The sequence below is a fragment of the Nerophis lumbriciformis genome, linkage group LG17 (assembly GCF_033978685.3).
Source record: "Nerophis lumbriciformis linkage group LG17, RoL_Nlum_v2.1, whole genome shotgun sequence".
Taxonomy (NCBI): domain Eukaryota; kingdom Metazoa; phylum Chordata; class Actinopteri; order Syngnathiformes; family Syngnathidae; genus Nerophis; species Nerophis lumbriciformis.
Genome location: NC_084564.2, coordinates 22942501 through 22967500, shown reverse-complemented (window position 1 = coordinate 22967500; position 25000 = coordinate 22942501). Strand labels below are relative to the sequence as shown.

The window sequence follows — 25000 nt, the reverse complement described above, 5'->3', positions numbered from 1 at the left end:
CAAGGTGATGTGTTTCTATGCTAGACAAAGAGTTTCTCAGTGTTCGCTGTTACAGTAGTGTTGCTACAACTTGGTTATTATTATTATATATATTATTATAATATTATTACTATGAATCATAATTTGTTAATAACTTGAAAACTTTAAGAGTTAGACCAAAAACATTTTTCGCAGAAACAAGCACAAACGATTGAGACTAGTTTGAGGGAATTTTTCAAAACGTGGGGGGGCTGTTTGGAATCATATTTTGTTAATAACTTACAGACCAAATATGTTTACAGCACAAACGTAGCACTGACAAATGGGACACGTTTGGGGGGAGTTTGACATAGGGTTTAATAACACATGAATAGCATAAAAAAATTATTAAACATTAATAACGTAAACTGTAACGGCACAAACAAAACATTTTGCAGCACAAACAATTGAGACAAGTTTGGGGAGATTTGGACAAGGTGAGTGGGCCAACTTCACACATGTTCTGAAAAGGGTTCCAGTTTCTTTCTCTTAAGAAAGTAAAACATTCTCCAAAGGTGTTGCAGCCTTGGAAATCACTATGTTAATCATTTCAATGACATTGAAGGCTCACTGACTGCTTGTATTGCTTCTGAATACTGCTGCAATCACAACTTCAGCAAAGTACTGAGCCCACAAATATATGGGAAACTATATAGCATAATGATTTGACAGCATGACCTAGTGAGCTGTACTATTATGACTACATCATTGAAGTGGCACATTTAAGCTCTAAACCCCCAACCCCTTCTACCATTTCTGTCCAAACATTCATGCCTCAACAGACCTACACTGACACTTTCTCTCTTCTATATTACGGTAATCAAGATGTTCTTATACTGTCTCTGCTGGAGTGACTCATCATTAGGAATTTATGAAACAGTCTCCACAGACACTTTATTAGGTACACCTGCACAATTTAATTTCTACAAATATATTATTGCTAGGTTTCTCTCATGTATGTAAAAGTGTGTGATTTATTGCTGTATCCAGTGTCATTTTATTAGTTTTTGGAAAAGCTTTAGGCAGATTTTATGCTGTGTTAAGGAGCCATTTGGTCGTGTGTTTTGGAGAGAGTGCACAGGGGTGTGGAAAAGAAACGCAATGTAAACACGCCATAAACATTTTATTGTTTTGTTCTTTTCCAGCTCAGAATGTGACGGTGGAAGACATCGTGTCGTCTTACAAGCAGGCGTGTCAGAAGCTGAACTGCAAACCTATTGTCAAAGTGCTCAAACAGATTCAGGTGAGGCGCAATATTGAACAAACCTACACATCCCCTACACACATCCGTTTTTACATGTAAACACTTTTTTTAAAATCTTCAACTAGGAATTATGTCACATGCCATCCCTACTAGAATGCAATTGCCATTCGGCTTTTTTACCCTCCCTTTTACTCTTTGATTTGATGTACCTAACAGTAATTTACTGCAGTCAATGTTCCTGCTGACTCTGCTGTCCTTAAACTAGCAATTGCTGCTGCTTACCGGTGTAGGTGTCAGCACGACTTGGCTCTAGCCCATGCACAGATACCTCCACCAGCCATAGGATTTTTATCCTGAACCTCCGTCCCCTGCAATCATAACAGGTTTTGTCTTGCCTTAAAGCTAGGGAAAAATCATCCGCATAAGGTGGGGAAGAAACGGGGGTATGGGGAAAGACGTAGAGAACAGGGTTTGAATCCTAAAAAAAATATGTTGAATAACATTTTTTAATTTTCCTTTCCTGCAACAAGTGGATGTGTTACAACATTTGTATCATAGGTTGTATCATTTAATTTTTGTACAAAAAGTAAATGTCCAAAAATATACATATTTACAAAGAAAATGTTACATTCCACACTATTTACGCCATATATAAAACCAAAGCCAGGTAAATGGGCAAACATGAACTACAGTGGATTTTATGCCTACTTCCTCATTATTGTTAGCCACTGCTCCTTAGAAAGTGACTCCTTATCCCTTATGAGTATGAAACCAACACAAGCATCTCTGTGGCTGGGGAAAAAGTGTTTGCTGACCTTGAGCTGGGCCATATGGACCGAAACTTATATCCTGATATATTTTAGCTGAATACCGATATACGATAAATATCACAAAGTCAAACCCAAATATGCGTGTCAAGTTGTTTTTATTGAAAATAATACTATACATGAGTAAATTTCTGGAAATGTTAAAGTTTCATGCTTAGATGGATGCACATACAAATATTAAAAAGCCTTTAGAAAAAATAAGAATAATAAAGTATAATCTTCAATCTCCTTTAAAACAAACCTTTAGCTATGTTCAAATTCTCAGCTAATAACAATAACACAAAAGAACAAAATACAACAAAGTCCCTGGTTTAAGAGGACATTTTAAATATCAGCAGCAACTTAAAAATAATTTACCTTTAACAGTAGTGTTTTTTTAGCTTATTATTTTTGGAAGACTCTTGTTCCCCTTAAAAATTTAAGCCAGTAACACCAACCTGTCAACTGTAGGATGCTGTGTGGCAGGGGACAATATTGCCACTGCAGCTAAACACCCTTTTTAGATTATGTATACATACATTTGTTGTGACAGTGCTTCTTGAGCATAGTGACTGGAAACTCATATACAGTAACGAATATTTTTTTCCTGGTAGTGTTTTTAAATCCGTTTTCTTTTTAATACCGTTGCAACTAGGAACATTTCTACTTATACAAAGTTCATACTTTGGCAGAAATGTTTTCTTCATTCTTTTTTAAGTGCATCTATTAACTCTTTCGCGTTGCTAATTAAATAGAATCACGTAAATTGCAACTCGCCATGCTGCTGTCATGAACATGTGTTGCCCCAAATGATGCCAAGTGTTGCCGAGGCTTGAGTCAAACGGACCCGATTGCTGGCAATACTGCTGAGAATAATTTTTTGATTGAGAGCAAAATCCGGGGGGAAAACAGGATTGCCAAGACACTTGGAAAGGAGGACACAATTCGTGATTTCCCGGCAAAAACGGGAAGGTTGACAGGTGTGGTTCACACACCCCTCGTACTGGAGTTTGTGTCAAGTGAGTGCGGCTTCGACCCCACCTCCTTCTGTGCATGGTAGAGGGACACGACATGAGCAGAGAGACTTCCGCACCAACACATTAAGGATTGCATACTGTATATCGGTATGGCGGTTTTGTCTCAAATACATATCTCTTTATAAAATATACCGCTATAATTGGTAATACCAGTATACCGCCCAGGCCTATGCTGACCTCTTTGCTGCAGAGGGACACTGCAGCACTTTTCGATCTGTAACCAGAATACATGTCACACTCACAATTCGCTAACATAAATATACACATAACTTGTTAAATTATTTTGGATGTATTACTTTTATAAATATACTGTAGTCATCTTGTAGCTTATTTTTAAGTCATGATTTTTAGTGAAAATGGATTAAAATCATCTACCGGTAATAGGCTTTCAATATACCTTTTGATACAAATTGTAGCACTTTTGTTGCCTTGGTGCAGGCAGCTGTTACCTGAGTGCTACGTATTAATTCTAAAACAATACTACAATCAAAATTAGGGCAAATGGAGCAATCCTGGCAAATAGGTTGTTGCCAAACAAGGCGAAATTGATAAACACAAAACGTATTACCTTTTAATTAACAAAGGATTGATCTGGAGGTGGGACAACTAGGTTTGCGTTAGCGCTGGGATTGGGCGGACAAAAGATGGAGCTGGACATTTCATAGGTGTTTGGAAAGATGGATCCGGATGCGTGATTGGCCACAGATAGATGTTTTTAGTCCTGGCGATAGGCCTAGCAAAGATGGAACCGGTTTTCTGTCGATGTCTGGTACCCATCAATGCCTGCTACCCAATGCTACCGAGCATGCACACAAACGCAATTATTTCAAATTGTTGTCTCAAACAAAATACTGATCAAAAGCAGCAGCCTCGTATGCCTTGTGTACAAGTAAGTAGTGATTTTAAATTTTCTTTCATTGTATCTTGTGAACAGCAAGTGTATAGACAATTACAGCGTGAGAAAGTTTACATTGTATATTAACAGACAGTAAGCATGTAGACAACTACTGTACATTGTGACGAAGTTCACATTGTACAGGAAGCATGAAGAAAAATACAGCGTGAGGAAGTTCACATTGACGCAAACATTTTTGTTTTAATCACCGTTTTACGCTACCGGTAACTTTTAGCGATGAAGCAACAAAATTCGACAGAACACCGACCCAATGATAGGCGTAGTAAAGATGGACTCGCGGGGACGATTGGCTGTCACGTACAGATCATCGGCTGCCGGGAGCGCAATGCTTTATTTTTTTTGTTTTTTTCTTATTCAGACATTGAGGGAAATTAAAAGGCATCATGATCCATTTACTCGTCTTGTTGTGGTCATCTTGGGTAGTAAAGCAGCAACAACAAGTCTGCTGAGAGCCTCCCTTGCTTGTGTGTTGCAAAAAAAATTTAAACGGCCCCGAGAGGGACAAGCGATAGAAAATGGATGGATGGACAGGTTTCCAATAAATGGGCTGTTGCTCACCTCAGCAGACAGACAGGTGTTTCTTCCCTTTTCCTACAGTTTGCACTACAGCTTTGTTATGTGGGTTAGCCAGCAGTCATGTGTCCCATAATCCCTCTGTAAGAAAAATTCTTCAAATCCAGCAGGGGGAGGTTGCGGGTTCTCCTGCCTTTTTATGTGAGTTAGCGCATACAGCTTTGGGGTCATTTTCTCAAGCCCCCCCTAAATAATTTGGTGTGAATTGTTTTTTTTTTTTTTTTTTACAAACAATTGCAGACAAATTCAATATAAATATGCAGGAATATGAGTTTCAATAATAATATAGCCTGTCATTATTCACTATGGTCATGAATCATTTGCTTTCCCTTCATTTCACACAGTCATGTAGAGAACCTTTGTCAACGCTTATTATCCAATTCGTTCCACCTGTAACGCCCAAACAACTTAAAATCCAGTCCACTTTTTATTGTACAACTCTATCTCTGCACAGCCACACCGGTTATAACTCCAGACAACATCATAACGCAATCAAGTCCACTTATACTTTAAAATGTGCTGTCAACATACCGTTAACAATAAATTATACTGATGTAACTAATGTTGGTTTCACCTGAATTAAATTGATGTGAAAAGCTGTTAGTATAATACAGTTATATTTTAGTCAGGTTCTGTTCACAGAGCTCAAGCCCGCCCTGCCCTAAACGCAGAATACGCACTGTGCGTAGGGCTTCATGATCCATGGAGGGACCCGTTTTGCGTGAATAAGCACATGTCAAATATAAATTATTGAATGAAAGGTGCTTCATATAAAACTTTACCCCGACTGTATTCCTGGCTACGTCATGCTCTGTCACTGAGTTTAAATTGTAGTAAGGTTTTTGAATTTATGTTTAAACGATGTTAAAGTTGTTTAAAACGCTAAACTTCAGCATATTGATAAAAAAAGTGGACCGTTACAAAATCATGCTGTCAAAGATGTTAGAGAATGTAACACGTTAGAGTTCTACCATCTACCTCAATGAAAGCTTTTGTTATTCTGAAAATTCATTGTGTTGCTCAAGGTAATATTCGTATGGCGCTGGGATACCTGTGATTTAAGCCTTTCAAAGCCCTTTTTGGACCACCAATTTCTGACATCGGTATTTGTCAAATCCTAGTTACGGCCCTGCAATAGTGTGCATACTGCACACAGCCAGAGCCAGACAGAGAACAGCAGCATTAAGAGAACTAGCCTACAAAATGGACATATGGAAGTATTTCAAGAAAGTACGTTTTTACAACTGCTGGAAGTAACAATTAGCTGCAGCTAATAGCTAACAGATAACAGTACCATGTAATCAATGAGCCAGGTGCTCCACATTTTGATAAATAAAAACCTGGCTAGCAAGTCATGTCAAATTGTTAACATGATGATTATTGATTTTTGTCACTTGTTTTAGCTCTGAAAAAAATAAAGCTGTATGAATATTATCGTCATAAATTATGATACACTAATAACAGTTGCTCCACCACCTCTTGTGAGCAAGAAGATTTTGCAAGTGCAAACACAAACTCCCGGGGGGTAAGCCCCCGTGTTCTTAAAACGCTAAACTTCAGCATATTGATAAAAAAAAGTGGACCGTTACAAAATTATGCTGTCAAAGATGTTAGAGAATGTAACACGTGAGAGTTCTACCATCTACCTCAATGAAAGCTTTTGTTATTCTGAAAATTCATTGTGTTGCTCAAGGTAATATTCGTATGGCGCTGGGATTACCCATGATTTAAGCCTTTCAAAGCCCCTTTTGGACCACCAATTGGCATACAGAATCTCACAAAAGTGACTTCACCCCTAACGTTTCACCAACCATTTTTCAAGGGACAATACTACAACTATTTGAGCTAGGACATGCAGTAGTACCTCAACAGAACTCTTAACTCAAAGCACTTGTATCTCAAATCAACGTTTCCCACTCAAATGAATTGAAATCTATTTAATCGTTGCTTGCCCTCCCCAAAACAACATAATTTTAACGAGCTTATCCAAATTTTCATGGATAAATGTCTATTTAGATTTTATTTATCATCCTTGGCTGGCAATATCAACTCATTCTTCTCCAGTGTGGTGCCGACGAGCCGTGATACGCTCAAACTGCTTCACTAAGTTGGTTAGCTACACACTCGCTCATTTTTTTGATGATTTTGTTCTTAAATTTAATAAAAACCATCCACTTCTTTTTCTCAGCACTTTTTTCTTCACACCCACTTTTCTTCTTCCCGTTTTTATAAAACCAAGTTATGCCCATCTCTAGCTATAAGCTAATGCTAGGGAGTGAGACAAGATGTTTTAGGCAGATTGTTATTTGCTTCGCCAGCCAATGGTAAGGATGCTTGTAACTCAATGTTTTGCTTGCAACTTAAAGCATAAAAATTTACAGACAGACCGCTCTTATCTCAAAACACTGAGGCGCCTTTAAGTCGAAGTAACAATGTAGCCTATTTGTGGTGGTCAGTGTACAGTTTAGCAACTCCGCTGCCTTGTGGGTTAGTCTGGGAAGACAAAAGGCTAGGGGAGCACACCTTGAGAGAAAAGCAAATGCTGGTAGGCGCATCATAGGCGGTCCTCCGACAGACCGGAGCTCCGGCACCCTCCTGCAGCTGTGGGGAGGTGCCGGTCGTCCTGGGTTTCCCTTGCCACTGGATACAGCTCCCCACAGCGAAGAAGTGACGTTGGAGTCTGTGCGTCTCCCTCGTCGAAAAAGACCTCAACGGCGGAGTGTGAGGATGATGGTTGCAAAGCTCCACAACGGTCACAAAGGCGGGAGAAGGCTGCAGCAAAGATGGGCCCCCAATTGTCTTGGTATCCATGCCATTGGACCCTGGCCTTCTCTTTGCCAAGGACAGTGTGGTGGCTGTCTGTGCACCAGTCTTCCCACTTTAAAAGATTCCACGCACAGGCGTTCTACAGAAGGCAATCCCACCAACAAGTGGACAATCATACTCGTTTCGAGTAATCGCCGCCGACGACAGTTTAGCATTATAAAGTTACTGTCTTATGAAAATCAATCAAAGTTTATTTATATAGCCCTAAACTATGAGTGTCTCAAAGGGCTGCACAAGCCACAACAACATCCTCGTTTCAGATCCCACATCAGGGCAAGAAAAAACTCAACCCAATGGGATGACAATGTGAAACCTTGGAGGGGACCGCAGATGTGGGGACCCCCCTCTGGGCAACCGGTGCAATGGACGTCGAGTGGATCTAGCATAATATTGTGAGAGTCCAGTCCATAGTGGGGCCAGCAGAAGATCATTTCGAGTGGAGACAGGTCAGCAGCGCAGAGATGTCCCCAACTGATGCACAGATGAGTGGTCCACCCTGGGTCCCGACTTTGGACAGCTAGAGCATCATCTGTGGTCAATGACTCAACACAGCCATTATTATCTCAAGTTCTGGCCACATAAGTGAGCAGACCTCTGCTTCCTTAAGGCACTCGTTATCATGTTGGAAATATGCCATGCTGCCCAGTTTCCTACGGGAGGGAATCATGCTCTGCTTCAAAATGTCACAGTACATGTTGGAATTCATGCTTCCCTCAATGAACCGCTGCGCCCCAGTACCATCAGCACTCATACAGATTGTGATGCTGCAATGCGTTATTGCAGGCAAGACATATTTATTTTAGTACTAACTTATGTTGCCAGCTATTTAGACAAAAATGGCGGCACGTTGACTCATTTACAGTGAATAATACATCTATAGTGTTACAGTATACTAGTTATACACTGACTACTCTAAAGCAAATCAACATTTTGTTTGTATGTCATGAGAAGTTATACTGTGCATTACGGGGTAATTTATTTTGTTGCCTTGTAGTTGCTGCTGCATTTTGGTCAGGCCCAGAGATTTAGAGCTTGAAGCCTTCCAGACGGTAACATGAGAGTCGAGAGACTCAACAAAGGAATCCCCACACGCCTGGTCAGCTGAGAGTTAACATCACAGCCACTCGAGGAAAAACACATCACACTGCTAAGCTGATCCTCAGGGCTTCTTTTTATGGTCTGGGTACATTTCCACTTGCCGGTATGGCAGTCCATGCATCACGGAGGAGTCCCACCTGACCCTCCTTTTTCTCCACTCAAACGCGCAATTATTTTTGCTTTTTTTTCATCGTGTTTGTTTTGAGTCATATTTGAGATCTCACAAGAGCTTTTTATTTTTGCTGAGTCATCACTTTGGTAACATCAATAAAGCAGTCAGACCAGGCTGTTGGACTTTCAGAAGGTCTATTCAAGAGGAGTTCTGTCATCATTCATACCCCCCTTCCATCTTGTACTAAATGTGCTCTTTATTAAGACATATTGTGTCCTGCATGCTGTGGCTTGCCAGGGGCCTTGCGTGATATGTACATTTCAGGCCGATTGTTTGTGTCTATGGGCATTTATGAGAGTTACTGCCTAGCAGCTGCCTGTTGAATATTTTTGCTATTGCAACTCCCGCCTGAAGCTTTAATCATTTCCCCTTCAATGTTTGTTTTTCGTATTTAAATAATCAGTTTCAGGGTCAAACTGGTCTTCATAAGACCTGTAAAGAATGTGTTTTCAGTAGAGTTGTCAAATATAACGAGTAGTAACTCATATGATTAATCACAAAACAACGCAGATTAGGGCTGTAACAATAAACAGTAATAATAATAACCGCCATAAAACTCCCAACTGTTAGTATTACCGTTTTTAAATTGAAATTATTGATTCAGTTATCAAAAATGATCAATTATCGAAATTGGTAACTTTGATAAACTCACAGACTTACTGACGCCAGCTTGCTGGCTTAAAGGGGAACTACACTTTTTGGAATTTTGCCTATCGTTCACAGTCATTATGAAAGACATGATGATGGATATATATATATATTTTTTGCATTTTAAATATTAAATAAATGCGATCAAAAGTTTGCTTTTAATGGAGCTGTGAAATTCCGCCCTTAAAGCCCTTAAAAAACATCCAAACACCTCCATTGAGGTTTTATACACATGATGTAAGTATATATGTAATGTATATATATATATATTATATAAATTGCATATTTTAATAAAAAGAACGCATCACAAATGTTTGCTTTTTTTTTTTTCATCACTGATTATTACTCACTGCATACTTTATGAGAGCCAACAAACATAATACAATTACACTTACTGTAAATGTCTGCTGTAATCAGGATTAGGATTAGAGGAACACGAGACACAGGGGTTTTTACAGTGCGTTCAAGGACTGTTGAACAGAGTAGGATGCCACAACGCCCACCAGAAAACGGAAATAATAATAATAGATTTTGTTTCGCATTTTTCATTAAATACATCTTAAAGTGGTAAAGTACAAGCCAATATATACAACAATAAAAACTTAAATACTAAGACTAAAACACTATTAATGAAGCATAAAAAACACAAAACATGCTAATAATGGGTTTTCTAACATTGTGTCTATTTAATTTTTTTCAATAACTTTCAGTGTGTGTATAAGCACTCTTTAAGCACATTCAACAATACCGCAATAATAATGATGATAATCGTAATAATTTCGGTCACGATAACTGTGATATGAAATTTTCATATCGTTACATCCCTAATGCAGATTAATCACATTCACGTCATTTATTTTGAATGCACATGCTCCTTTAGACTCTTACTGGTGTGATCGCTGGCATATTTCACTTCAAAATACACCCTGACTGGACTTTAGATAAAACTGTAAACAAGTTTTGAGAAAATAAATTATTTCCATTTATGTAAAACATTTTAAAAATGTTCCTCTATGACACTGCGACATTAAAAATTGCATTTGTGTCCAAATGTTGGGCTATTTTTAAGATAAATTGAACTATGCAAGAAAGTAATAACCTGTGATTAATCCAAATTCAAAAGTGTGAACAATCCTATTAAAATATGTAATCATTTGACAACGTTGGTCTTCAGTAAATTTCACAATTGTCATACAAGTGTATTAACTTTTGGGAGTCATGTATTTTGTAATTGGACATGTACTTTTCAGTGTCACCACCCCATAATTCGGTGGCGTTGAGCCCTCCACGTCTGTGTTCCATAAGCTATTTGTTCTGTGTCGTCATCTGAGCTAATCAAAACCTGTTGAGTCATGAAGGGGGCGGGGTGTCAGCACGCTCAGCCACGCACTGATAATAACTGGCAGTGTGGCATCGGGGCAGAGGTTATGGAGTTCATGCTGAATGGGATGGAGAGCCAACTATTTGCTGGCACTTAGTTTCGAGGGCAGCAGTCTGAATGTTTGTGTGGGCGAGTGTCGCCAGGGCAGAAGGGCAGAAATACCAATTTTGTTTGATGTGCGACACTCTGCCCACAAGTCACATCAAGGCGTTCACACAGACTTTTAACTAGCGGAACTATAATGTGCATATTTACAAAGACACATGTAATAAACAGGAAAATCAGCAGATTTATTGAGTAAATGGTGTTTTCTTTCAGCAGACGTTTATCTCGGATAAGAGGAAGGGTTTTTTTTGTTCAGTTTCTTTTTTGTCATGTTTCAAAAGAAGAAAACATGCTGTGTGTCTCACTTATACTGCTTCTTTGTATTATTTTAGGAACTTAAAGACCTTACGCAGCGGAACGAATGCTTGGATCTAAAAGGTTAGCGGCATGCAGTCACAAATGAAGTGTGATTTATTTGTGTCCCTCCATGGTAATACACTGACAAAATATGTTTGCGCACAGGTGAAAAGTTGGACTACAAGGCGTGCGAGTCTCTGGAAGAGGTTTTGAAGAGAGTCCAGTTTAAAGTGATTGACTTGGAGCAGACTAACCTGGATGAAGATGTAAGTGCTTTATACCTCGACACTCACATCTTCTTTTCCATTTTTTTTGTGGAGTATTTGTCATAAGATTTCTTGTGTAAATCCCACTGGGGCTGTAGATGGAGGCAGGGCAGTAGTGTGGACCTAGGTTCATGTCACAAGACCGCAAATATACTGTACACAGTGTGATGTTTGAGGTTTGCCTCTGACACAAGTTCTGCTCTCAGCCAGACTGAGGTTTTGTCTGGCAGGAAAATGTCACTTTAATTATGGCTGGCTGTTTTGTTCTGCTGTTCTTGCAACTTTTATCCTGGTGAAAAAAAAGTAACAGACAACAAGTCATAACCTTTTCAGCTGAGGCAAACAAATACACATGCGCCACTTCACCCAATACACAACCAAGCCCCAGGAATGTGAATGCTGTTGCAGAGTGAGTCACCAAAAATCCTCGTCTCTTCCTGAGATAAGTGCCACTGCCAAGACAAGGTGACAAGTGCTCCGGATTGAAAGGAAAGAGGAAGGCAGCATGGCAAGTGAATATTTTGGAGCGGTTGAGTGCATCTTTTGAGCTGGCTGAGGGAGATGCAGATGGTGTTATTATAAAGAGATCCACTTACTGCTGATGTTTCACCAGTGATATGATATTCAGGGGAAAGGATCTTTTTGTAAAGCCGTCTTTAAAAAAGCAAACACAGGGTGGACTTTTTAAAAATTTGGATGCGACTTGTTTTGAGCTACCCTGAAGATAAACACTCATGTATATTCAGTATTGTCCCTATAAACACACACTGTCCCTGATCAGCAGCGTTCTTTTCTTGTCTTTTGTTTTTGTGCTTCACATTCTCCATCACCCAGACTTAATCAAATGTAGATGTCAGTAGATATAAATTAAAGGGGCTGTTTGCAACATTTACACAGATGCCTAGAGGGCGACAACTTTCCAATGTATTTTACACAGTATATCCCATCTTCTTACGGCTTTTCCTGCGTAATGATGTAACTACATACGTAACACATGCATGCACATTAGCTTTAGGTGTTGTTAGATAATAATAGCTATTTGGATAACTAGTATTAGCTGTCATTGAATGTATATTCTATTATAACAAGATGATTGTACATTGTTCGTTGCTTCTTTTGGACTGTTTTTGTATGTGTGCACGTGCTCCATGCGCATACGTGTTGACGAGACCGGGTAATTGACCGCTGTAAACAGCAATAATTTTATTTGGACCAGTAAAAAATTTCCATTACAAAAAAAACTTTGCACCAATGGTAACATAACCAGTGGTGTTCTGGCTAAACCTCACTGGTTTACATGTAGCTTAAAAAAGTGTAGATATTGGGTTTCACATTGTAAAGCGCTTTGAGTCTCTAGAAAAAAGAAAAAAAAACGCTAAATAAATAGAATTCACTTCATATTGAGACATTGTTCACTTCCCATTTTTTTCCTACAGCATCCATTTGGGCAGCAAGCTTATTTAGGTCTGAATGACTTGTGCCCTCTGCTGGCTGGTGCAAAGTAGTGAAACCCATGCCTATGTCTACATTGCTTCCAGATATAACGACAACGCAAAATAAAACAAATGTTAAACTTATTTATTTCCCATTGGAAAAAATATTGCTGAAGAGCACCATATCCCTAGCAACCAGTTGCTACTTTACTCATTTGTTGGATAGTGACTAATAGTTTTTCTTCTCTTTTGATGTTTCTCAGGGTGCCTCGGCTCTGTTTGACATGATCGAGTATTACGAGTCTGCCACGCATCTCAACATCTCGTTCAATAAACACATCGGCACGCGAGGATGGCAGGCTGCCGCTCATATGATGAGAAAGGTGAGAACCAACATTTTGCCCGGAGGGGACTTTTTTCATGGTACTGTAGGCTTCAGAGCACACCTGTTTTTAAGCCGCACCCACCTAATTTTTGGACAAATTCTGTTGTGTACATCATATATTAGGCGCAAATATGAAATATTTACACAGGCGCTTGTGTTCATTAACAATTTTAACAAGCTACAGTGCTTGTAACACTGCGCTTTAATGAAGAAATAATCGATAAAAACTATAGTGTTGATAATTGAATGTAATCATAATATATAATAATAGAGATGTAGATAAATGCGTTAAAATGTAGTATCGGAAATTATCGGCATCGTTTTTTTTATTATCCGTATCGGTTTTTTGGGTTTTTTTTTCATTAAATCAACATAAACACAAGATACACTTACAATTAATGCACCAACCCAAAAAACCTCCCTCCTCCATTTACACTCATTCACACAAAAGGTCATTCACACAAAAGGGTTGTTTCTTTCTGTTATTAATATTCTGGTTCCTACATTATATATCAATATATATCAATACAGTCTGCAAGGGATACAGTCCGTAAGCACACATTGTGCGTGCTGCTGGTCCACTAATAGTACTAACCTTTAACAGTTAATTTGACTAATTTTTATTAATTACTAGTTTCAAAGTAACTGTTTTTATATTGTTTTACTTTCTTTTTTATTTAAGAAAATGTTTTTAATTTATTTATCTTATCTTATTTTATTATTATTTTTTAAAAGTACCTTATCTTCACCATACCTGGTTGTCCAAATTATGCATAATAATGTGTTAATTCCACGACTGTATATATCGGTTGATATCGGTATCGGTAATTAAAGAGTTGGACAATATCGGAATACTGGATATCGGCAAAAAGCCATTATCGGACATCCCTATATAATAATAATAATGCAAGTAACCATTTAAATGGATATCAACTTTTGTCATTACTGTAGAATTGTACTGTAAAAGGTAAATACCTTTATCCTAAATAAATATACAAACAAAAAATAAAATGTACTTTTTTCTGTGAGCTTAAATTTTACCTGAATAGATATTGAACAACTTAAAGTGCATTTTTTTCCCCGAGTTGGAAAAATTAGGTCGAACGTTGTTTTTGTTTATTGCTATCACATGATCACAATGGCATTTTTGCCCCTTTCGTTCGTGTTGATGGGCTGATACCGCCCATTCGATTTGAAGCTGAAATATTCCCACATTAAGACATTACCTTGTAAACGTATTTATTTCCTCCTAGCGAGGCTATTTGTATTGTGTTTGTGTTTGTGTTGGTGACGGCGCCCCGCTCTAGTTTCCTCCGAGACAAATGAGACAAATGAATGACTGAAAAGACGGGTCACTTTATTCAGTTAATTCCATTGTTAAATAAATGTGCTCAGTTGCACAAAGTAAGACGTCTTTTTTTCCTGTTTGAAGGAAAAGACAGAGAAACGCGAGGCTCTACAATTCTGATTGGCAAACGTGGCTGTCACTCAAATGGCAGTCAACGGCGGAGGAAAAAAAACTCAGCTTCTTGCGGTTATTTACCGCACCAATTAAAACCTTGAGGCCGATTCGATTTTGATTAATCGTGGAGCCTTACCTGTGAGTGATAATTATTTCTGTTCTGTGCGGCAAGTTTTTCCTTTTTTTGATGGCCGGGTCGATCTTCTTCGGCTTTGGGGTCCGTCGTGTGCATTTTGTTAAATTAAATAAATGATAAATGGGTTATACTTGTATAGTGCTTTTCTACCTTCAAGGTACTCAAAGCGCTTTGACAGTATTTCCACATTCACCCATTCACACACTGATGGCGGGAGCTGCCATGCAAGGCGCTAACCAGCAGCCATCAGGAGCAAGGGGTGAAGTGTCTTGCCCAAGGACACAACGGACGTGACTAGGATGGTAGAAGGTGGGGATTGAACCCCAGTAACCAGCAACCCTCTGATTGCTGGCACGGCCACTCTACCACTTGTTGACGTGCAATAGAAAAAAACGCATTCAACCACCTCGTAAGTGATGTCAATGTTTGGCTGGCAGGGAGAAAAAAGCCTGACAGTAAGTTGTATTTAACAGTGGGAAAAATTGGGAAATAGCATTACAGTGGAACCTCGATTTACAAACTTACCGTAATTGTTTTTTTAACTGGGTTCGTAAACCTTAAGAAACAATGTTAATATTAAAAATGAGTTTCAGCCTCAACAAAAGTCCATATTTTAGTGAAGGTTTGTACACTTACAACACAATTTAAAGTGCTTTACATTACTGTATATCAAACAAACACATAAGGAGGCTGGATCAACGTTCTTTTTATTAAAACAACTGAACTGTCCTTTATGGGCTGCAGGCGTGCACACACACAGACATTTTTTTCGCGCCCTCACAAATGATCAGAAATCACAAAAATATTTAACTTTAACAGCCATATTGCTACCATAATCAACATTTAAAAAAGTGAAATCCACTTACATTAACAGGGAAGAAATACCATCTGACTAGAAAGGAGCATAAACAGGGGTAGAAGAGGAGTTAGTTTGGCTTTAATGAGGCGCCACTAAATAAGAATAATTGCTTTAGGTCTGCTTTGGCATATTTTTCCAGAAAAGTTTGGTCTCATCACAATTAAAATTAGCTGTCGTACGAAACCTGCTTTGTCGATTCTCCTATACATGTGAGCGCTATCAATGTACTCCTTGCAAATATTCTTTGTTTAACTCCTCAACGATTACCTCTTACTTTCCATACTGGTCTGTATTCTTTTTGGGCCTCATATTGAGTTAGCAAAATGGACAAAACGTGTCAAAAGCCGAAAAAACACACAGACAGCACACAAACTAAAGCGCTGAGAAGTGGCGAATGGTGTACTGGGCAGCAAGTGACGTGGAGGGCTCCGCCACCCCAAAAGCTGTGCCCTGCTTTTTGTCTGCAGGAAGGAGACAAAATGAATGACTGAATGATGCGTTCCTACACAGAGACATGGGTCGCACACGGCGGCACATTTGACTCACTCGAAAAGTTCGCCCAAAAAAGGGGTTCGTTACATTAAGGTTCTCCTGTACTGTACTGTACTGTACTGTACTGGTGTTCCTAATATAAGGGCCTTGATGGCAGGGAAGACGTTAGAGGGATTGAAAGCCAAGTGTGGGTACGTGGTTGCGTGTGTGTGAATGTGATGCTGCCTTTCAGGGACGGACATGCTCCGTCACACGGGAAAAATCCATTAATTAGTCGCAACATTGTATAAAGTGCATGGTAAAAAAAGTAGCTGCTTATAGACCGGAAACTACCGTAGTTATAAACCGGAAATTGCGATTTTTAACTTCTTTTTAAGTTGTTGCACACTTTGGTGCCGTTAGCTTAGCATTCACAACACTGGTATTTATGTCCTGGGACCAAAGACTGTGCAGTAAAGAACATATACATAAAGTGAGGACTTGAATGAACGTGACTCAAATGTTGGAAAGCCAAAATGCCGTCTGCTCTGTTAAAGACATGGTTTGTTTTTATATTCTGCTACATTTACATTTAGATCTCATTAACAGCTTCTAAACTAAAAAGCGCTATTGTTGCACACACATTTTCTCTCAAATATTTCAAATTTCTGCATGTTATTTGCTATCATTTTAACACTGGTTCGTCTCTGTGGTCCACGTACCGTTTTCATTTGAGCTCAAGTGCATTCACACTTAACCAATCGCACTGGTGGTCCTTTTAACCAAACCAAACGTGAACACACTTTTTCGGTTTGACGCTGTGCATTGTGGTTGTTGAGGACCACCTTTCAAGCAGGAGTGAAAAAAGATGTAAGGGAACTGTGTATTTTGAGCAGGAGCTTAAGTGTTTAACAGTGTTGCAAAAGCATATTTCACACTGACTGTTTTGATGTTCGCGGTGGAATAATTCCAGATGATAGAACAACTATTCTATTGATGCGTGTTCGCGCATGTCAGCAGAAATAAGCACAGTTTGGGATAATACAGTCCTTAAAACTATTAGTACCGGTATCTCATGAGCATAGTCAAAGTCGTGTGAGAATATTATTAGTATTACTATGTGTTGTAATGGCGATATAATTACTGTATAATGGTTTGTTTTGCTTGACTGTCAGAGGTATTAACTGTACATTAACTCTAATGTTGTGCATGTGTACCTAATTAAATGTATAAATGATTTCCTTTCATGAGTATGCTTAAATGATGTAGATGGAAAAAATGTGTGTCTTCACACCATCTCCAAATTGCTTGTTTTCATTTCATGGAGTGATTGCAACGGATGTTTTGCAGGCAGTAAGATAATGCATTTATTTTGCGTGTGACAGACGAGCTCGCTCCAGTATCTGGATGCGAGAAACACTCCTCTGCTGGACCACTCGGCTCCCTTTGTGGCTCGAGCGCTCAGGATCAGTGGCAGCCTGGCAGTCCTCCACCTGGAGAACGCCGGGCTGTCCGGGCGACCGCTCATGTTGCTGGGTAAGCACGGCCTCCTCTATTCAGTCACAGTAGCAATAATGAATTGACTCAACCTATAACATACAGTGTATACTTGCATTCATTCTAATATTTATTTACTGTCCAGCAACGGCCCTGAAGATGAACATGAACTTGCGAGAGTTGTATCTGGCGGACAACAAGCTCAATGGCCTGCAGGATTCAGCCCAGCTTGGCAACCTGCTCAAGTTCAACTACAACATTCAAATTCTGGACCTGCGCAACAACCACATCCTGGATTCAGGTAGCAACCACAAAACTAATGCTTTCTCTCAAATACTTATGGTTAGAGGTGTTCCGATCAGAGTTTTGTGCTGCCGGTTCTGATACCGATCATCCATGAGTGAGATTGGCCGATACCGATACCAATCACATGTATTGATTGTACATTTTCAACTTATTTATGATGGTTGCTATTGATAGTTTAACAATATAAACATAATATTTAAACTAGTTTCTTATTCTCTCCTTCTTGCTGCCTCGTCCTCCAGTGATAATGATACTAAAGATGCAAAGAATTGCGTTGTATTTTCCGTAATGGAGGTGATTAGTATTAGTTTAGAGCAGTGGTTCTTAACCTTGTTGGAGCTACCGAACCCCGCCATTTTCATATGCGCATTCACCGAACCCTTCTTTAGTGAAAAATAAAGTTTTTTTTTTTTTTTTTTTCAAATTCAAGACAAAGTTGTATGTTTTTGTTTTTTTACTGGTGCATAAAATAAACCGGGCATGAACATCACCTTGTTCAAAGAACAAAACCAGCACAGTGCATAAACTCACAACAAATTACACGCCTGAAAATCAGTGTGACTTCTGCTGTTGCCGTATCCATAATACGCCTATAGGGAGTGTTTTTATTTACATGATGAGTCTGGTGTGTATTGACCTCCGCGGTGGAGGCTTCACCGAACCCCTAGGGTTCGATCGAACCCAGGTTAAGAACCACTGGTTTAGAGGAGCGACTCCACACTGTGTATAAAGACACATCATTTGCTGATAAGATACAGTGTCAGCCAGAGGGGTTTGACATTGGCGCTCACATACTTTTTCCGCGAAAATCGGCCGATACTGATCAGTGGCAGATCGATCAGCGCATCTCTAGTCATGATGATCACAAGGAAACGGGGTCAAAGGCACATCAAGTACCATCTTTATTCTAATATTTATCTGTGGAACGATGACAACTTTCAGCCTTCTTGTTTTTTGGTAAAATTTTAGGCTGAATATTTACATGTTGGCAAAAACATTCCACTATCTGCTTTTTTACGCTTGTAAAACTATTTTAAGCTTTTACCAAACAGACTCATGAGCATCCAACTCTTTCCCGCCCACGTTTATTTTTCATTTTTTATTTTAATCTCCACTTGTGTAACAGTAAAGCACACACACACGTACACATATCTCTCTGCTTCAAGCTGTGTTGAAACTGCAGTTCTTTTGGAAAAATATGAATGCTGATGACGTAATGTTCACCACTGTGTCGGAACGACACTGCCTGAGTTATTTTTGTCAGAAAATTCTGAGAGTAATCTCTTTTGAATGGACCTCTTCCTCATTGTTGTTACCCACATTTGTCTCTGTATTCAGAAGCAGATCATCGTGCTACTAAAGCACTTTATATAATTCTGTCTCAAATTGATGCACATCAGCTGCTGCTAATGATATTTTGGTGGATTCAACAGGACACTGACTGTGTGCGTGTGCGTGTGTGTGTCACAGGTTTGGCTTACGTGTGTGAAGGACTAAAAGAGCAGAGGAAAGGCCTCGTCACTTTGGTGCTATGGAACAACCAGCTCACACACAACGGCATGGGCTATCTTGCTGCTGCACTAGTATGTACCGGTACACACACAAAGTTGTGGGAGTGTAGTGATTCAACCACATTTGTTTAAGAAAATACGACAATAAAAGTTTAGTTCAGACTACTTTGTTTTGCTGAGTCACCACATCATTCTCATAGGGAGCTAATTGTTGTACAGTAGAACCCCACTATTTGTGGGTGTTGCGTTCCATAACTGCCCGCGAATGACGAAATGCTGCGGAAAATGGACGCACCCTTAAAAAGCCTTAAAAAATGTATTTTTGATACTGTAAACGCTATAATATGTCTTTCACAGTTGTTTAAAACATTTTAAAATCAGTTTTGCACATTAAGAAACAATTGCAGGCATACAGTATATTACAAAATGTGCAGTTACACTTCTCACATCTTAAAGTTAAAGTAAAGTACCAATGATTGTCACACACACACACTAGGTGTGGGGAAATTATTCTCTGCATTTGACCCACCCCCTTGGTCACCCCCTGGGAGGTGAGGGGAGCAGTGGGCAGCAGCGGTGCCACGCCCAGGAATAATTTTTGGTGATTTAACCCCCAATTCCAACCCTTGATGCTGAGTGCCAAGCAGGGAAGTAATGGGTCCCATTTTTATAGTCTTTGGTATGACTCGGCCAGGGTTTGAACTCACAACCTACCGATCTCAGGGCGGACAATCTAACCACTAGACCATCTTCCTGCTGGGAAATCTTGTGTGATTACAGCGTTTTTTTCGCCTGTAGTTGTCGCCATCAAACCGCTTTTTATTTAAGTCACTGTAAAAAACAAAACAAATTATTTACAGTTTAAAGCCAATTAATGCGGCACTGAACTTAGACAACTGTTAAATGTCAGTTTTTCAGAGCATCATAAACAGTGTTCTGCTTGTATTTCCATTTAGTAGTTTGCTGTCCTAATTAAACCGCATGTTTGAATTTAAAAGGAAAGACACAGCTAGTTCTTCAGTGAGGAAAGGAATGTTATTTATTTGTCTGACAAAACAACATTTCCATACTGCACCCTGAGGCTGTCAAAGAGTAGCTTCTAAAGCTTGGGTCGATTCTAAACAAATGACATTCTTGTGACTACATACTCATGTTGCTAAAACCAATCCGTTCATGCGTTCTCTGTGGTGTGAAACCTCCTCTTTTTTTCTCAGCCTTGCACCCAGAGTTTGGAGACACTGAACCTGGGCCACAACTCAGTGGGTAATGAGGGCATCCACAAGCTGAAGGACGGATTGATTGCCAACCGCTCTGTGCTGAGACTAGGCCTCGCCTCCACCAAGCTGTCCTGTGAAGGTAACAGATTGTGGCTTTTTTTTTCTTCATCATGTTAGCTTTTGGTGCATTTTTTACCTTTTACTTCTTTCTGTCGTGTCCAATGTAGGCGCTGTGGCGGTGGCCGAATTTATAGCCGAGAGCCCTAGGCTGCTGCGCCTGGACCTCAGAGAAAATGAGATCAAGACTGGTGGACTTATGGCATTGTCGCTCGCCCTTAAAGTCAACACCTCTCTTCTACGCCTTGACCTCGACCGGGAGCCCAAGAAAGAAACAGTGAGCATCTGCTCTTCAATTAACATATTACAATGCCACAAACATTGTGCAACACTAATGTACAGTCGTGGTGGCTTTGATGCTCCTTTCTTAAAGGGGACATATGATGATTGTGATGGCGTTAAAAGTAGGGATGATGTTCGAAACCAGTTCTCCCGATTGTTCGATAAGAAAAGAACCGATTCCATGGATTAGAATCCCTTTTTGAGAACCGGTTCCCGTTATCAAAGCCACTATACCGTATTTTCGCGACCATAAGGCGCACCGTATTAAAAGGCACCGTGTCAGTTACGGGTGCTATTTCTGTATTTAACGCATAAATAAGGCGCAGCATATTATTGGGCGCAGGCATGGTTAAACATACGCTAGCTTAAAACATACGCTAGCATGCATGGACGCTGTTTTAAAAAAGCAGCAGGAGCAAAGCTGAGTTGGGTTGTACTTTATTGAAGTATTTATCAATGTACTCACATTATTTTTTGATCAATCCTCATCCACAAATCCATCAAAGTCCTCATCTTCTGTGTCTGAAATGAACAGCTGGGCAAGTTCTCCATCAAACACGCCAGATTCCCTCTCCTCATTTTCAAAGTCAGTCTCGTTGGCCATTAGCATAGCAAGCTAGCACAACAGTAAAAGCCGACTTCTCTTGCCCCGTTGTGCGTATCGATTCGCTACCGTGCTGGTCCCCTTCTTCTCCGTAGTGTGCTTCACCGGGATGTCGAAAGTGAGCGGCACCTCGTCCATGTTGGTGATGTGTTTGTCGGCAATTTTTTTATTTACAACGCACATAGCAGCACTATATGCTCACTGGGGGCGTGCCTTTAGCGTCCTCTCACCTGAAACCTTCATCCTATAACGGCCGCATGCTGTCCTCAGTCACGTCCGCTTTCCTCCATATAAACAGCGTGCCGGCCCAGTCATATAACATCTATGACTTTTGGAACTCAGTGCACACACAACAACCTATCTGGGTTAGATAAGAGATTCGATAAGGAATCAGTTTGATAACAGGATTCGATAATGGCCTCGAACTTGATAATTTCTTAACGAACATCATCCCTAGTTAAGTCATGTTTGATTGTGTCATGGCTACTACCCTGGGTATTTGCTGTCTCTCTATTAGCTTCATAACTCTACTTCCTTCGACTTTGCTTTCACGTTGGAAATAGAAAAACCGCACCGAATTGTTGTTTTTCCTGAAGCAATCATGACCAGGATTGTGGCAGTTAATGATGTCGCACGTTCGCGCCACGTTTTGAACTTATTAAAGAAAAAAACAAGACTTAAGCACATAGTCTTGCAGTCAGCCATGTCAATAAGCGATTCAGATTCCAGCAAGACCCACAATGCAATGTGTTTCCACAGCACGCTTTCAAGCCCTATAATTCACCACAGAAGCAAATAAGCTACAAAAGCTTGTTATTGATTTTGAAGTCAGTTTATTTATTTTGTCTCCCAGGTGAAGAGCTTCATTGAGACCCAGCGTGCGCTGCTGGCTGAGATCCAGAATGGCTGCAAGAGGAACTTTATCCTGGCCAAGGAGAAAGAGGAAACTGATCAGAAGATGAGGCAGTCGGCATCCATGGCTGAAATTGCCACTGAAGATGGAAAGGGAGAAGAAGAGAAGGAGGAAAGCAAAGCAGCAGGTGCGCAAGGGGACAAAGAGGAGGACATAGCGACAGTTAGTGAAGGACAGCCAAGCAGCCAGTCAGCGGCGAGCTCTGAGACGCAGGTTCCTCAAATTAACCTGGACTCTGACTCAGACACTGAGGATGAGGAGGACGTTGAGGTTATTACCAAGTCCTCCTCTGCATCAAATCAGATTGCTCCTCAAGCCCAAGTGTTGGGCGAAACCACGTCCAAACACACGCCCCCGCCTGCCTCTGCCGGAACAAACGTCATATCTGGAATCACCATCACAGACGCCTCAGTCCCTCCGGGCACCCCTCCCTCTCCCGGCCGCTGCATATCCGTTTCAAGTCCAGGGCGGGGTCACAAGATCTTCATGGTAACTCGGGTGGAGAGCCCACCTGAGCCGCAAGTAGGTGAGGTTGCAGCTCCCGGTCTGAAGACTTTACAAACAATCACAGCCACTGCAGAGGCGCCGCCCGCATCGCAAACACAGCAGGAGGTTGCGAAGCAGAGTCCTCACGTCCACAATACGACACTGAATCACACACTAGAGCCCCCGCCCACACAGAATGTCATTGCCAGCACTTTAGAAACACAACTGACACCAGACTCGCCTTTATCAGCTTTATCTGCACAGGATGCAGCCAATCAGCCGCCTGAGGTTGCGGCGCACCGCTCTACAAACCCCCCGCCCGAGTCGCCCAGTGAGGAGCCTGCGGAAGGAAGGGAGAAAGAAGTTCCTGTAATGGAGGAGGAGAAAGACACAAGCGGAAGCACCAAAGACAGAATGCACCCATGTGCATCGCAAGACTCAGAGACACAGAACAATACTGAAGAAGATAAGCCCACACTTAACTCATCCACTGTAACAGAGGAGTACAGCCAGAGTCCACACCCGCACAAGGAACCTAAACAGGAAGTAGAACCGCCTGTTCCCTCTAAACCGCCCACACCGGAGGACTCTGCCGACGAGAGCTCTACAGACGAGGACGAGTGTTTGGCCGAGGTTCTGACCGACGAAGAGGGCGAGGTCGCAGGTTCACTTCTGCCCAACGGCCTGAAGCAAGAGTTCTCTCGCCACCTTCTCGACACGGAGAGCCCCAAGCCCGGCAGCTGTGTGATGGAACACGGTATTTGTGAACTGCATGATATAAGTTGCTCAATGCAGGAATGTTCATGTGTTTGTTTTGTTTTTATTATTTTCATAGTGAGTGTCAGCTGCACACAAGACCTGGAGGAGCTGCTGCTGGAAGCCAGTTTGGAGACTGGGAGAGATGCACCATGAATGAGGTCTGCATTGACAACATGCACGTTTTAGTTCATGTCCTTGTCATCCAATCAAGGATGTCTGGTTAAATGCTTCTTATAGCATTTTCAATACACACTACTGACTTGCCATGGCTAGATTCACAATTTGTTTGTTAGTAGTAAATGCACAGTGTGCACTTCATATTCTTCATATAGAATCCATGTGTGCACCAGATTCACCATTCAGCGTATTTCCATCTGTAGTTTTGGCATGTTCAGATGCTTTTAACTAGGGGTGTCCAAAACGTTTTCACTTCCAATACCGATATTGGAGCCTTAAGTTGAATTGATCCTATAAAATATCAGCACAAATCGTACATACTTGATCAAGGGAAATGACTGCAACAGAGATCGATGGTAGGTATGGAAAACCCTAACATATTTATTATTAACCATCTAGAATGGACTTCTGCTGTCTTTAAGTTGAATTGTTAATTGTTGAATAATTATTAAACACCAAACATTATATTTGGGCTGTTAAAAAAATGTTTATGTAAACTTTGTAATAGTGAAAAATACAGACAATTGTCAAACAAATGTGTTTTGTTAAACCACTAATGGTAACATAAGCTAGCCGGTGGTGTTCTTGGGGGGTTTTTTTTGCTTTGAAAAATGTAACTGTAAAGAAGTTGCAAACAGCACCTTCATGAAATGTAAATGGAGTATTGTTAGCACTTTTTGGATGGTTATTTAGAGGGCTTTATGGCTGGAATAGAGGACTTCCCATTGACTCCATTGTAAGCGGACTCTTATTTACGTTTATTTACAAATTAAAATGCAATTAAAAAAAAGAAATACATATGTCTTCTTGTCTCTCGTAATGATTTTAAACAATAGGCAAAATAAAAAATAAAGTGTAGTTCTCTTTTAATTAATAACGAATTAGGTTAAACTTGTGACATAAGTTTAATGATGAGGACACGTCTATTACCGGATGAAAATATCAAATAAGTTTCTGCCTCTCAGACTTTGTATCTGTAAGTATTACGCAACTATAATTATTTGATGCAAGTTTATATTGACAAATGTTGCATTTTAG

At 40.2% G+C, this 25000-nt stretch overlaps 1 protein-coding gene across 2 annotated transcripts in view; it reads left to right on the top strand.

Moving 5' to 3' along the window:
• ppp1r37 (protein phosphatase 1, regulatory subunit 37) overlaps nt 1-25000 on the top strand; it is a 62957-nt gene that overhangs the window by 23600 nt on the left and 14357 nt on the right. For both annotated transcript variants that reach the window (XM_061972786.2, XM_061972787.2), the window contains exons 3-13: nt 1164-1261; nt 11117-11162; nt 11247-11347; nt 13044-13163; nt 17479-17629; nt 17736-17891; nt 19367-19479; nt 20622-20763; nt 20852-21018; nt 22481-23783; nt 23862-23943. In XM_061972786.2, coding sequence (XP_061828770.2) covers nt 1164-1261; nt 11117-11162; nt 11247-11347; nt 13044-13163; nt 17479-17629; nt 17736-17891; nt 19367-19479; nt 20622-20763; nt 20852-21018; nt 22481-23783; nt 23862-23938 — 2474 coding nt within the window. In that variant the 3' untranslated portion in view covers nt 23939-23943. The remainder of the gene's footprint in view (nt 1-1163; nt 1262-11116; nt 11163-11246; nt 11348-13043; nt 13164-17478; nt 17630-17735; nt 17892-19366; nt 19480-20621; nt 20764-20851; nt 21019-22480; nt 23784-23861; nt 23944-25000) is intronic.